We start from the raw sequence: 14,180 nt of genomic DNA on the forward strand, positions 1-14,180 counted from the left end.
GTTTATTTGGGAAAATAATGAAAGTTTAGGAAGTGGCTACTTACAGGCATTTGGACACCTTATAGTTGTGTTTAATGTTACACCGTCCAGTTGCAATTGAGATATGGTATGTGCATTAGTTTTTTCTTGATAACACGTGACAAAACACCACTAAAGTATAGTCGTGTTGAAGACATACAATTGCAGTCTGGGACAACACTTCCAGTTGCGTGTCTAGTGGCAGATACAATTGCCTCCTTCATCCCAACTAACACCACTAAGTTGTAGTCGGGAGGGGAGGGGGGGGGACACTTGTAGTTGCAAGCTTAGTGTCGGGCATGCAACTGCCCCTCCTCTCTCACCTGCCTTCATAAAAAACAAAAGGCCAGTTGCAGTCAAGAGGGAGTCATGCAATTGCAGTCGAGGGTGACACTTGCAGTTGCAAGCCTAATGTCGGACATGCAACTGCCCTCCTCCTCTCCCGTCGGCCTCTGACAAAAACACAAGGCCACTTGGAGTCAGGAGGGACACATGCAATTGCAAATCATGGGCGAAACTTGTAGTTGTAAGCCTAGTGTCGGGCATGCAATCGCCCCCTTTCCCGCTGCCGACCGACGGAGCAAGACATCAGTTGCAGTCGAGTGTGTCGATATGCAATGCATGCCTAGTGTCGGACATGCAACTACCCCCGGTCTCCCACCGACCATCGACAAATCAAAAGATCAGTTGCAATCGGGTGTATAGGCATGCAATTGTAGTCGAGGGCGACACTTGTAGTTTCAAGCCTAGTGTCCGACATGCAACTGCCCCCCTTCCCACCTCCCACCGACCAAAAAAGGTTAGCTGCAGTTGAGTGTGTAGGCATGCAGTTGCATCCTAGGGGCGACACCTGCAGTTGCAATCCAACTGCCTCCCCCCCCCCCCCCCCCCCCCCGCCCTCCCGCCGCCCAACAAAATAAAAGGTCATTTGTGATTGGTCTATAGGCATGCAGTTGTAGTCAAGGGCGACACTTGCAGTTGCAAGCCAAGTGTTGGGCATGCAACTGCTCCCTTCCTTTCCCGTCAGCATCCGACAAAAACACAAGGCCAGTTACAGTCGGGAGGGAGACATGCAATTGCAATTTAGGGCGACACTTGCAGTTGCAAGCCTAGTGTCGGGCATGCAACCGCCACCCTCTCCCGCTGCCCGCTAACAAAAGAAAACGCTAGTTACAATCAGGCGTGTCGACATGCAATTGCATACAAGGTGACACTTGCAGTTGCATGCCTAGTGTCATACATGCGACTACCCCCCCCCCCCCTCGGTCTCCCAGGGATCACCGACAAAGCAAAAGATCAGTTGCAATCGTGTGTGTAGGCATGCAAATTGCAAACGAGGGTGACACTTGCAGTTGCAAGCCTAGTGTCAGGCATGCAACTGCCCCCCCCCCCTTCCCACTGCCCACCGACCAAAAAAAAGGTTGGTTGTGGTTGGGTGTGTTGGCATGCAGTTGCATTCTAGGGCGACACTTGCGGTTGCAACCCTAGTGCCGGACATGCAACTGCCCCCTCTCCCACCACCCACCAACAAAACAAAGGGCCAATTACGGTTGGGTCTGTAAGCATGCATCTACAGTCGAGGGCTACACTTGCAGTTGCTAGCCTAATGTCGGACTTGCAATGGCCCGCCCCTATCCCTCCGCTCTCTGAGAAAAACACAAGGCCAGCTATAGTTGGGAGGAAATAATCAATGCCTCGCATCCGCTCCCTTCTCCCACCATGTAAAAGTTGCAGCCCAACAAAGAAAATAAGAAAGCCCCAACAGACAACGAAAAAGGCCCCCTTCCCCAACCCACCGCCCATACCCTGCTTTGATGCGAAAAAACCAAGAAAAAATGTTGGTTGTATGGGCAGATTTACACGAGATAACAACACTTCCACACATTTTATAAAACTAAAAATAAATTAAAAATGTGTTTACACAGATGTCCCAACATAAGAAAGAAAAATACAATACATGTGTTGTCCACACGCAAAAAGTATACAATGATTTTGACGTTTTCACACGCCAAAAATTACACATAGTCGTGTGTACTGGAACAATTATAACTAACAATAACAAGAATAAAAATAGAACACACTGACCATGCTACTCTAAGCTGATTTATGCATAAACCCCAAGCCTTTTCTTAGACTATTCAGTGAATGAAGTCAAACAGAAAGCCCAACAAACAGACAAGGAAGCCACAACCCCCACCTTTGGGCCCAACTCATCGCGTAAGCCGGTCCTACAGCCAAAAAAGAAAAGACAACGGCCGGTCACACCCCCGGGACAGGCCTATACGACATAAGCCACGACCTCATAACAAATCTAAAAGCTGAAAACGATCCGATGGCCAGACACGTCGACTGAGACTTCATTAGAACTCAGTCGGCTGATTTTTAGCGTATCTGTTTGCGGATATACGTTAATGGGCACATGCAACGTCAAATAGGATTCGTCTTCCTTTGATAGGCTCTTCCATATGCCCATTTCAACAAATGGATGTTTTTTTCTGCCATGTGGTCTGGAGCCTGACTTGAAAATTTTGGTGCCCGGCAGAACCATTGATTCTTGAATCTTGAGAATGATTCATCCCACAAAGCAATTTTAGTCCTGTACCAAATGAAGTAAAAGTGTAAAACATGAACCACCTCGCACAACAAACTCACCATACCTACTCCGCGCCGCGGAAAATGTTTTACAAAACACACACAGTACAGTTGGGAGCTTGTTAGGATGTTCGAACACTTTACCACTAAACTACTCATCACGCGTATTTCCCTGCTTAACAGCTTATACTCGTACTTCGAACAACACCGACCCCGCCCTTAAAAAGCCATCTAACCCCTGTAATTAACCTCCACAAGGGACGTGCAGAAGCACACACACAAAAAATCTTTTTACCATGGGCATGGCCACCGCAGCCGCCGCGACGACGGCCGCTCCGGACAAGCTCCGGCAGCCGTGCAGGCCGAGGCCGGCGGCGCAGATCTCCTCCTCCAAGAACCGCGGGCCCAAGGCGCCGGTGGTGATCGCGCACGAGTGCCCCAGCGCGATGCGCGCCCACGTCCTGGAGGTCCCCGCCGGGCGCGACGTCCTGTCGTGCGTCGCGGCGTTCGCGCGGCGCGGGCGCTGCGGTGCGCTGGTGCTGGGCGCGGCCGGGCACGTCGCGGACGTCGTACTCAGGGAGCCGGCGCTGGTGCTCCGCGGCACGACGGAGATCCTGAGCCTGGCAGGGTGCTTCTTCCCGTCTCCCTCGGCGTCAGCGGCGGGCGTCGCGGTGTTCCTGGCCGGGCCGCGAGGCAGCGTCCTGGGCGGCGCCGTCGCGGAGGGAGGGCTCGTGGCCGCCGGTCCGGTGGTGGTAATGGTGGCCACGTTTGTCGCGGCTGCGATCGACCGGTTGCCGCTGGTGAAGGGGGACGAATCCTCCAAGGCGGACGGGAGCGACGTGCACGGCGTGGCCGGACAGTGGCGGTGCGGCGGCCAGCCGCTGCAACAACAGTGCGGATGGGCGCCGCTGTGTCGGAAGCTGGGCGCGAAGAGCTGAACCCTATGCACCGAGTGGAGAATATATATTGGGCCGTCATATTGTTCGTTGGCAAGCAGGCCGATGTGGAGTTTTGGTCCAAGCTTTGAAAAAAAAAATCCATGTTCTGCTTTATCTTCTTTGGCTGTGAGACAACAGAAACTTTTCAATGTCTCAAAAGAAACACGAACTTTTCATGAAGGTACAGTGTTAAAAATACTCCCTACGTTCACAAACATGAGATGTTTTGGATATTTCAATATGGATTATATATACAGACTAAATGAGTGAACGTACATTTGATTGAGAAAAAAGGTAGAACATCTTATATTTGTGAATGGAGGGAGTAACATATAAAGGTGCAATCTTGCATGGTAGCTGCCAAACATCCTAGAGCATTTTGATATCTAGTGCCATGAATATCCCAACCATTGTCTTCATCCAAATGTTTATGCATTTATAAAATTCATCGAGAGAAAAAGGACAACATCCAATGTGATTCTAAAGCTCTCCTACTTTTGTGAGGAATGTCAATGCATCAGAAGTGCCAGCATCAGTTACCTTACCCAGCAAAGTTCCCTTCTAATTTGTTTTCAGTACCTTCTCTTTCTCTCACACCTAAACATCTTCCGATCAGCAAAAATGCAGCTTTCACCAAACAGCTCTAAAAGAAAACGTTTTGGCTCTCCAACTATCAAACTGACACATGCTCAAGGTCGCTGAAGATGTCGCAACAAGATCAGTACCACAACTCACAACGTTGCACAGAAAAATAAAGATACATATATAATACTCCCTCCGCCCTGAATTACGTGTCTTAAATTTGTCTAGATAGATATGTATGTAATAACGTGTCTAGATACATCTGTATCTAGAAAAATCTAAGACAAGTAATTTGAGACGGAGGTAATATACACCTGCACAATCTACACATATGCTAGCAGCCAAAGCCCAAAGGCTATTATTGAGTTTACTGATCATGTCAGTTCTGGAACAAACAGCATTAATCTGAAGAAGAGAATGTCATGCAGATAATACAACTCCCATGTCAGGACTCCTACTACAATGGCACCACCAGCAGGCATACACCCTACTAGAGCTAATAAAACAGCCCAGGGTTCATCAACCCCTCCTGCGCTTGCCGGGCACCTCCATCTGCTGGAAGATGAACCTCAGCACCTCTTTCATCGTCGCCTTACGGTTTTTCCTGAAATTCCACAGCTCTGACACCACGTACCTTCCGCTCGGGTTGTACTCATTTACTTCGCTCAGAGCGGTCTTCACTGCATTGCACACATCGTCACCATATTCGATCCACAATTGCTTCAGTCTTGGGTCCTCATCATTTACAACTTCCTGCATTACCCGAGGATTGTCATGAAAAAACAGTAGCCTCTAACAATACAAAGGAATTGAATGTAGATAAACTTAGTAGATACCTTGTCACTTCCGTCTTCAGCCTTAACAAACTTATAAGGATGCCAGGCTGGCTTCTTTATCTCCTCCTGCCAACTCGAGACCAGCTCTGCTGCCCTCGTCTCATGATCATCATTTCCATATTTTCTCTTGCATGCATTCTGAAAAGGTCTTTCATCAAGTTCGCCCATCCTTTTGATACCGATAGCTGTCCGCCCGCTGAGTATGTCCTCCAAACCCTGCTCATGGTGATAGTAACTATTCAATGAAAGAAAGCCAATTCATCAACTAATTTAAAATTCATTAAGTGCAAGGAAATTTCCAAACGTGGCAGAGAAAGGAGCACTACCATTATCAATTCTTTTCGGGCCTCCTGTAACTCATCATTACTTTCACGCTCTTTCCTCACCAGCTCTCCGCTCAGCTCTTCCAGGCGTTTCCTTTCATGCTCTAGCTTTTCACTAAGCTTCTCCATCTTGTCATGAATATCCCCATCATCGTCTCCTTCCAAATGTTTCATCACTTGGAGTGTGCCATTCAATCGTGTCACTTCGAGCTCAAGTTCTCGTTTCTCATGCAGCTCCTTTTCCAGCTCAAGCATTCTTGCGAGGGCATCCTCCTTTTCCCTCTGTTGTTCCCACGATTAGTTCTTATCTCCAGGGTCGAGCACCGATCTAGGAAATAACATAAGTAAAGAAAGGTAGCAAACCTTCTGGTCCTCGACTAGCTTCAAAATATCCTGATCATTCCTCTGCTGTTCTATACTTGCCAGCTCAAGTTCACTTTTATCGTCTTTTGCCTGTAGAAGGGGGATCAAGATAGGAATATATCTTAAATTACAGTATGCACTTGTGCAATCATATCATATATTCCATGTTTAGAAGTGTTCAATACCTTGAAAGTGGCAACTGTAGCTTTATGGGAAACTAGAAAATTATTCAGCGTTACTCTTATGCTGTAGAAAGAAATGAGCTGCCCATAAACTAAAAGCTAAACAATAGCATATAATTTAGACAAACAAGTAACAGATACCATGTCAAAATGAAATTATTGTCATGTTATATATCCCTCTAAATGACTTGGTACAAATTTAACATAAAATGTAGAAAGCAGCAGGTAACAATCTTGATTTCATTTTGAAGTTAGCAACTCAAAAACATAAACAGCAGTTGATATCCTGAAAATTCATAGTAGTGTATCATTTTGAAGTTAGCCACTAAAATAGTATAAAAAAAGTCGATGTCCTGAATATTCCTAATGTGTATTGTAGGCATGATAGGAGACTATATTCGCATAGCTTAGTACCTCACACAGACAGTTATTTAGTTTACCTTTTGCTTCTCATCAGAAAGTTCTGCAAGTTTTTTCCTGTCGTTGGCATTCTCAACTGACAACTTCTCCAGCTGCTTAGCACGCAAAACCATTTCTCTCTTGTTATTTTCTATTTCAAGCTTCAAATTTTCATTGTCCTGGAAAATCCTCAGAGCATTGTCACGAGCCTTGCGATGCAGCTTGCGCATTTCTGAAGGGGAAAACGCAAAACTCATTAAGATGCTGCATATTGGTGTGTGGTAGAGCAACACTACTTTAATTATTTTGCAATGGCAAAAAAAACTATGCATTGTAAAACGTAACCAACATTATTTCATAGTATTCAATGTTAAAGCAGATAAGAGACAAAAGAAGAAATTACATCCATAATGAAAGGCCAACAAAAGTCCTGGTTATGCACTCCTGCTGCCTGTCTAATCAACAAAGAGCACTATTTCTCCAAATACTGCATTCATAAATAGATAGAAACCCACAAGAGTTGATCATTCAGGGGTCTTAACATTCAGTTAGAAATGATTTTTTAGCAAGTAGTTTAAGACAGAAATACAAGGTACCGACTGAATCACTCGGTTTCATCAAGTTTCAGTAACATTAGTAGCCAAGTGGCACATGGGTAAATGATCTTCTGCACCATCAGGCAAAGGCACACGACCAGAAACCATGTACAGACAGGTACATCTACAGAAAATGAAGCAGCACAGTGTACCTTCATTATATGCCTCATGCAGCCTCCTATTGTCCTCCTCAAGCCTTGCAATGGAGAATTCTGTTGCATTCTTCTTTGTCTCCAGATCCTGCAAGTCTTGGTTCTTTGCCTCGAGCTGAGTTGCCAGTGCTGCCACAATCTTCCCCAATGGCTCCCTCTGACTCTTGGTAATCTCATCTATGGTCTTAATGTCAGTATGCTTCCTCAAGTATCTTCCCACCAAACCCCCAGCAGTGTAGTCCACCTCTCGGGCAACCCAACCATAAACCTTAACCTCACCATTCTCGTTCTCCTCGCCGTCCACAGCACCTCCACAGCTGCTCCTTGCCTCCCATTCCTTCTTCCCAAGCTTATTTACACTGAATTGGTTCTCAAGTGCGAGAGCGTCACTAAATCCACCCCAGCCAGGACTAAACCGCACAATTGCAAAGCATTCCGACTTTTCTGTGTCATCGAAAACTAAAGGCACAATGTCTTCTGGGCTAAACATGGCCACTCTATCTGCAAAGTTTTCAGCATTGAACCCTGCACCAGCTGCAAGAATTCCACACCATGGCCAAGCAAACTTCTCTTCGCCATCCTGTGGTGGTCCCTCAGTCACTGCCACAGCACTGGATCCACTGGTGTGACCATTGGCAACGGCCTTTCCTTTGTCAGTGGCATCTGCATTAGCAGTAGCAGTTACAGTGGCACCGGGAATCCCAACGATAGTGGAGAGCTCCTGCGCAAAGGACGGCTCGGCGCGGACAAAGCGGGCAAAGGCACGGTGGAAGGCACGCTCCCGGCCGTGGCGGCGGTGCTTGCTGGAGACGCCAATGCCGTCGGCGTGCTGGAGGAGGTCCTTGAGCTTGTAGTCCTGCTTCTTCTTGCCGGGGCAGAAGGGGCAGCGGAAGGTGCCGTCCGGGTTGCGCACCCGGTGCTTGCCGGACTTGAGAAGGCCGTAGGACTCCTCCTCGTAGTCGCTCTCGGCCTCCGAGTCGTCCTCGCCGTCCGACTCCTCGTCCGCGGATGCGGCGCCTGGGCCGGTCACGCCGGCGGCTTCCGCGGCGGCCTCGGCCTCGGCCTCCTCGTAGGGGTCCATGTAGTCGTCCATGTCGAGATCCATTGTCGGATCAGAGATTCAGCTGCAGACTGGCAGGATTTGAGGAGGGGAATCCATAAGATTGGGGAGTAAAATCACCGAAAGAGGAGCGAAAAGACTCACCTTTCCCAGAACCCGGACCAGAAATCCACCCAGATTCCAGAGTGGCACGACGATGGATCAAATGGGACGTCGAGAGCCTCAGAGTGGATCAATCGCACCGGACGAGGCTCCCTTGGCCGGATTTGCGGTGGCAAGGAGCGGAATCGCCGAGAGGAGCAAGGGATTTAAGAACAGGCCAACAGCATTTGCAGGGGTTTTTGGCCTTTTGGGGGCGCACCTGACCGGAGGCGAATGCCAGTAGTGACGGGGAGGAAGGACGAGGTGCGTGGCCCCACCAGTCAGTCGCGTGGCACCGTCCGTGCGACCGTCCTTCGATTTCGTGCAGATTTTCTGCGCGCACGGCGAGTTACAATACGTAAGCGGAGACAGGACTAGGGTTGATTTGACCGATTTGCCCTGGCTCTTGAAACAATTTTAGAAATAATTTAGCAAGTGTAACTACGGCCAATAAAATATATTGCACTATTTTTAGGATGCCTTTGCCCGTGCCGTTGCCACTTCTTTACTACTTCCTCCGTCTCGGTTTACAGGACATATATGTGGTTCTAGGTTAATAATTTAACTAGCTATATATGTATTATATGTGATGAAAAATATATATTTAGAAACTACATCCGCTTAAAAATCCAATGATATACTTTTAATGACATATAACTCATATTTAGTTAGTTAAATGGATGACCTAGAACTACGCACACACCCTCTAAACCGAGACGGAGGGAGTAGTATATGTTCGTGAACTTCACCGGCCCTTTTTTCCATGCTAATCCTGCAATATTTTCCTTTTTGCGGTATTATACTCTTTAACTAGTGATTATATCTCCTCTATATTCCGCTCCTCTTGCTTCCCACCTCCTTTATTCCTGGTTTTATCATTTCTACAAAACTGAAAGAAAACCTAGAGTGACTCAACCCTACGCACGATAGCAACAATTTTTACCCTCTCACATATACTCTTGTCATGTCATCCAGCGGGGATGAGATTAGCGACATGAAGGTGATTAGGGTTCCTTCCCTCCGCCAACCTACCCCCAATCGACCTTTTTCGTCCCTCATCCCCTCGCATGACGCCTCCTTCTCGCACAGGTTCCCGTCCCGACCATCATCGCCATGCAATGCCCATCACCACCGCCTCCCGCACATATGCTTTCTCGTCTGCCGTTGCGCTGCCTTTCGCAACTTCGTCATCTCCATCCTCGTTGTTGATGGCTCCGATGGCCTTCGTACCTCCGCGGGAATCGCCTCTAAGGCCCCTCAGCACGAGGACTCAGCGACCAGCTCGGCTACTCCGTCCAAGATCCAATGTGCCGCGAATTATTGCGGACGGAAAGCTTCTCTAAGGAATTCGGCCTTCTCGGATCAGGAGTTCAATGCCCTCAGCGCGGTAGATGCATACTGTGGGGCAGCCTGAGGTGCCTTTGATCAATCGTTGGATGTCTCGTCGCGGGGTTTGCGAGTAAGGATTTACCCGAGTTCTTGTTGCTTCAGGATTTCACCTATTTGTTTGAAGACGAATAAGACTACCAATTACGGTAGTAGCCCCTAAGGCTTGGTATGGGCCCCTGGGATCGTATCAAGACTTGAATGCTAATCAGTGCTTGTTGCCATTAACAGGAGGCTCGGTTGAATAATGATCAGCTGACCGAGGTGTTGGCCCAAACAAAGGTGAAGCTAGACGCTGCTCTGACCGAGGTGGAACAGGTGAAGAAATTCACCAGGGAGGCGCACAGTAAGTGCTCTTACCAACGTTTATCGGTGCTATAGAGGGAATGAGATAGCCTTGATGCCATAATCCCTTGTAGCACCGGAAGCCCTAGGTCATCATGAAAGAGACCTTAAGCAGGCCCACGGGGATCTTTTGTATGCAGAGTCGCAGCGTCAAGCAAACCAACATGTGGTTACTCAAAGGGTGGACGGCGTTAATGCGCTCAGGGCTGAGAACGCCCAACAGGCCTAGGAGATTGAGAGCTTAAAAGCTCGACTGACTGCCGCTTAATCGAAGAATCGGCAAACTGATGACATGATTTTTGGTAAGTCGTGATTTTCGAAGAATTTGCTCGTCATGTAGTTTAGCCGAGGTGATTAACATACGGGTGTCATTCCTTTGGCGGATTCTCTGTCCGGCTTACCCCCTGATGCCCGGGGTGTGATGCCCGAAGACATAGCGACTCATCTATCCATGGTGCATGCACTGGTACAGCGAGGTGCTATACAAACGGTTTTTAACCCCTTTCCGTGATGGCATTTGGAATCATCGTCAAGTGAGTGGGCGATAGGGGGGTCTTTCCCACACAACCCAGAAACCGTCGGGGATATGCCCTCCTGGCACACATGTAACGCCCTCGATGCGGCTATATCTCCCACGTGTCGAAGCACGACTTAGAGGCATAACTGCATTGAAAGCCATGTCGCAAGTGAGGTAATCTTCACACAAACCCATGTAATACATAAGGGAAAAAGATACATAGATGGCTTACAATCGCCACTTCACACAATTATATGAATAAATCATTACATCATCCAGATACACTCAAGGTCCGACTACGGAACCCAAAATAGGAAGACTACCCCAAATGCTACACAGATCCCCGATCGACCCCAACTGGGCTCCACTACTGATCAACTAGAACGAAACGACACAAAGGACAAGATCTTCACTGAGCTCCTCCTTGAGCTTGGTTGCGTCACCTGCTCGGTAACATCGGCACCTGCAAACTGGTTTTGGAAGTATCTGTGAGTCACGGGGACTCAGCAATCTCACACCCTCGCGATCAAGACTATTTAAGCTTATAGGTAAGGTAAAAGGTATGAGATGGAGCTGCAACAAGCGACTAGCATATATGGTGGCTAACATACGCAAATGAGAGCGAGAAGAGAAGACAAGGCACGGTCGATAAAACTATGATCAAGAAGTGATCCTAGAACAACCTACGCCAAACATAACTCCAACACCGTGTTCACTTCCCGGACTCCGCCGAGAAGAGACCATCACGGTTACACACGCGGTTGATGCATTTTAATTAAAGTCAACTTCAGGTTTTCTACAACCAGACATTAACAAATTCCCATCTGCCCATAACCGCGGGCACGACTTTCGAAAGATCAAATCCCTGCAGGGGTGTCCCAACTTAGCCCATCACAAGCTCTCACGGTCAACGAAGGAATATTCCTTCTCCCAAGACAATCCGATCAGACTCGGCATCCCGGTTACAAGACATCCTCGACAATGATAAAACAAGTCCAGCAACACCGCCCGAATGTGTCGACAAATCCTGATAGGAGCTGCATATATCTCGTTCTCAGGGCACACCGGATAAGCTAAGCGTACGGGAGCCAACGTAACCCAAGTTGCCAAGGGACGGCCCGCACGGTGCTCTGGGTTGGACCAACACTTAGAGAAGCATTGGCCCGGGGATTTAAAATAAAGATACCCTTGGAGCCGGCCGACTCAAGGGAAAGAAAAAGGTTAGGTGGCGAATGGTAAAACCAATGTTGGGCCTTGCTGGAGGAATTTTATTTAAGGCGAACTGTCAAGGGGTTCCCGTTATAACCCAACCACGTAAGGAGCGCAAAATCTGGGAACATAACACCGGGGATTATGACGGAAACTAGGGCGGCAAGAGGTGGAACAAAACACAGGCATAAGGCCGAGCCTTCCACCCTTAACCAAGTATATAGATGCATTAATTAAATAAGAGATATTGTGATCCAAGTAACATTCCAACAAGGAATAATCTCCATGTTCCAACAAGGAACAAGCTTCAATCTTCACCTGCAACTAACAACGCTATAAGAGGGGCTTGAGCAAAGTGGTAACATAGCCAAACAACGGTTTGCTAGGACAAGGTGGGTTAGAGGCTTGGCTTAACAATATGGGAGGCATGATAAGCAAGTGGTAGGTATCGCAGCATAGGCATAGCAAAAGAGCGAGCATCTAGCAAGCAAAGATAGAAGTGATTTCGAGGGTATGGTCATCTTGCCTGAGATCCCGCAAGGAAGAAGAACGCGTCCATGAAGAAGACAAATGGACGTAGTCGCACGGATCCTCACAACTCCAGACGGAACCGAAGCTAACCGAGGGAAACAACCTGGAAAGAAGCAAACAACATAGTAAACAACCATCACATAACATGGCATGATGCACAAACAAGTATGATGCATGTCCGGATTAAAGAGGCATGGCATGGCAAAGAGCACAACAACACTACAAGTTAAGTGGAGCTCAATATGCAGCGGGATGCATATTGACAAAACCCACATAATCATTATTTAGTTCACTCCCGGTTAGGTACCAACAATATTAAATGTTGTTAAACATGGCAAGAGATGAGGCATAACAAAACTACACCATCTAAACAATTTAAATGGGGTTGGATATAACAAACAACAAAACCGGTAAATCCCATATGCAATTATCAATTTGGTGCAACAACAATTTTAACCAATCTTGAAGTTGTTATCATGATGCGGATGACATGTGCAAGTTTTATGCAATTTTAAGAAAAGTTGACAAGGGCATATTAAGAAGCATTTGTCAACGTGGCGGAAATGAAAAGGGGAGCCACGGCAACGATAACGAAACGGTGCCACGGCAACGTTCAGGTTCCGATAACTCGATTGAGATCCCGGTGCAAAGAAAGTGCGACGGGAGCATGACATGCGATAGAAGGTGGGGTGCTCCCGGTTACCGGGTTCCCACATGACGGTGACAAGGTAAAAGAGGGCAACTTGCACCGACAAATCGAGCACGGTGCAAGCACGAGCATCTCATACATCACACATGCATTCATTCACGGCGGTCATCTCGGGGTTATACCTTCGAAGCATGCGTTTCGGGCGGAACGAGTTCGTAGAGGGAAGTAGACGTTCTTGCAACGGCGGTAGTGGAAGTAGTTGTTCATGCGGCGGTAGTCGAACTTGACGATACCGTTACACGGGTCTTCGGCAACGGTAGTGGTACCCATTTTGTAGTCGTGCACATTCCGTAGATGTTCGAGGTCACGGCGAGGATCTTGACGTCCACGGAGTCTTCGAGGGTCGACGGTAGTGGTACTCGCATCATCGGGGTACTTGTCGGATCCAAAAGGTACTTGGTGAAAGATCTCGGAGACGATGTTTGACGGTCCACGTACAAGTCTTGGCAGCTTGAGCAGGGACCACCCGAACTCGGCAGGGGGCAGCAGGTCTCGACGGAGTGATGGATGTCCGAACAGGTCCAGGCGGTGGAGTCGAGCAGGACGACGACGCAGCGCTCACCGGTAAGGGTCTGGTTGCCGGGTCATAGGGGATGGGAGACTGATGCCTCAGAAGCTCGCAGGATCGACGGTCAACGGCGCTAGAGTTCCTGTTGCGGTGGCGGTCATGGTTCCAGCGGAACTTGGTGCGGAGGAAAGGGTCAGATGGGGGGTCCGGGACTCGGACGCCGGTTGGAGGGATGCTCGGGGCAGGGGAAGCAGCGACCAAGGGGACCGGGAGGAGCTCAGCTCCCCTCGGACATTGCAGGCTGCTGGTGGAGGAGACGGTGGCACGGGCGCGGAGGACGACGGATGCGGGTGCTTGAGGTGGCGCTGGGAGCGTGGCTCTGGCGATGCCGCTCACTGGTGGCGACCAGAGACAGAGGCAGGGTCTCGGCGAGGTTGGCGAGGCACGATGCCATGGCGAGGCGATGACTCAGAAGATGGCGCAACTGGTGGCGACCATTGCCAGAGGCGGGGAGGCCAGCGGCACTGGTGGGTCGCGAGATGGAAGGCGCCAGGAGGAAGGAGGGAATCGGCCAGGCGCGGCTGTGAGGGCTCCTGCGGGAGGAGGACGAGGGGGACCAAGCGGGACTCCTCTGGCGTGTGTGGTTGGCGGCGATAGCGGGAGGAGAACGAAGGGAGAGATGGGATTGGGGCGAGCGAGGGCCTCCTGTGGCGGCGCAAGGGGAGACGAGGGAGTGAGGAGGGATCGATCGCCTAGGGTTCGGGAGCCAGTTGGGCCTAGAGGGGCAAAGGAC

General features: G+C 49.0%; 2 protein-coding genes across 3 annotated transcripts; one reads left to right on the top strand and one right to left on the bottom strand.

Moving 5' to 3' along the window:
• Window positions 1–2,850: 2,850 nt before the first annotated feature.
• Window positions 2,851–3,728, top strand: LOC123058219 (AT-hook motif nuclear-localized protein 19). Its single transcript, XM_044481016.1, has one exon. It carries the CDS (start codon window positions 2,907–2,909, stop codon window positions 3,546–3,548), a length of 642 nt encoding a protein of 213 aa, XP_044336951.1. The 5' UTR covers window positions 2,851–2,906; the 3' UTR covers window positions 3,549–3,728.
• Window positions 3,729–4,465: 737 nt separating this feature from the next.
• LOC123060898 (factor of DNA methylation 1) lies at window positions 4,466–8,439 on the bottom strand. 2 transcript variants are annotated; one of them, XM_044483765.1, is made up of 7 exons: window positions 8,186–8,439; window positions 6,982–8,112; window positions 6,275–6,465; window positions 5,653–5,742; window positions 5,293–5,571; window positions 4,967–5,182; window positions 4,466–4,883 (listed from the first exon to the last, which is right to left on the bottom strand). In XM_044483765.1, the coding sequence occupies exons 2-7, from the start codon at window positions 8,084–8,086 to the stop codon at window positions 4,650–4,652; spliced, it is 2,115 nt and encodes a 704-aa protein (XP_044339700.1). In that variant the 5' UTR covers window positions 8,087–8,112; window positions 8,186–8,439; the 3' UTR covers window positions 4,466–4,649. The 2 variants fall into 2 exon arrangements, with proteins under 2 accessions (XP_044339700.1, XP_044339701.1); XM_044483766.1 differs by having other exon boundaries at window positions 6,982–8,105; window positions 8,186–8,437.
• Between the last annotated feature and the right edge of the window lie 5,741 nt (window positions 8,440–14,180).

This window comes from Triticum aestivum, chromosome 3A (genome assembly GCF_018294505.1).
Source record: "Triticum aestivum cultivar Chinese Spring chromosome 3A, IWGSC CS RefSeq v2.1, whole genome shotgun sequence".
Classification (NCBI taxonomy): domain Eukaryota; kingdom Viridiplantae; phylum Streptophyta; class Magnoliopsida; order Poales; family Poaceae; genus Triticum; species Triticum aestivum.

Bases quoted from the DNA above. Each gene is read 5' to 3' on its own strand.
- LOC123058219 (XM_044481016.1), top strand. From the start codon at position 2,907: ATGGGCATGGCCACCGCAGCCGCCGCGACGACGGCCGCTCCGGACAAG.
- LOC123060898 (XM_044483765.1), bottom strand. From the start codon at position 8,086: ATGGATCTCGACATGGACGACTACATGGACCCCTACGAGGAGGCCGAG. The intron at 5,743-6,274 runs GTAAACTAAATA...CCCCTTCTACAG, and splicing joins TTTCTGATGAGAAGCAAAAG to GCAAAAGACGATAAAAGTGA. The intron at 5,572-5,652 runs GTTTGCTACCTT...TGGGAACAACAG, and splicing joins AGCTAGTCGAGGACCAGAAG to AGGGAAAAGGAGGATGCCCT.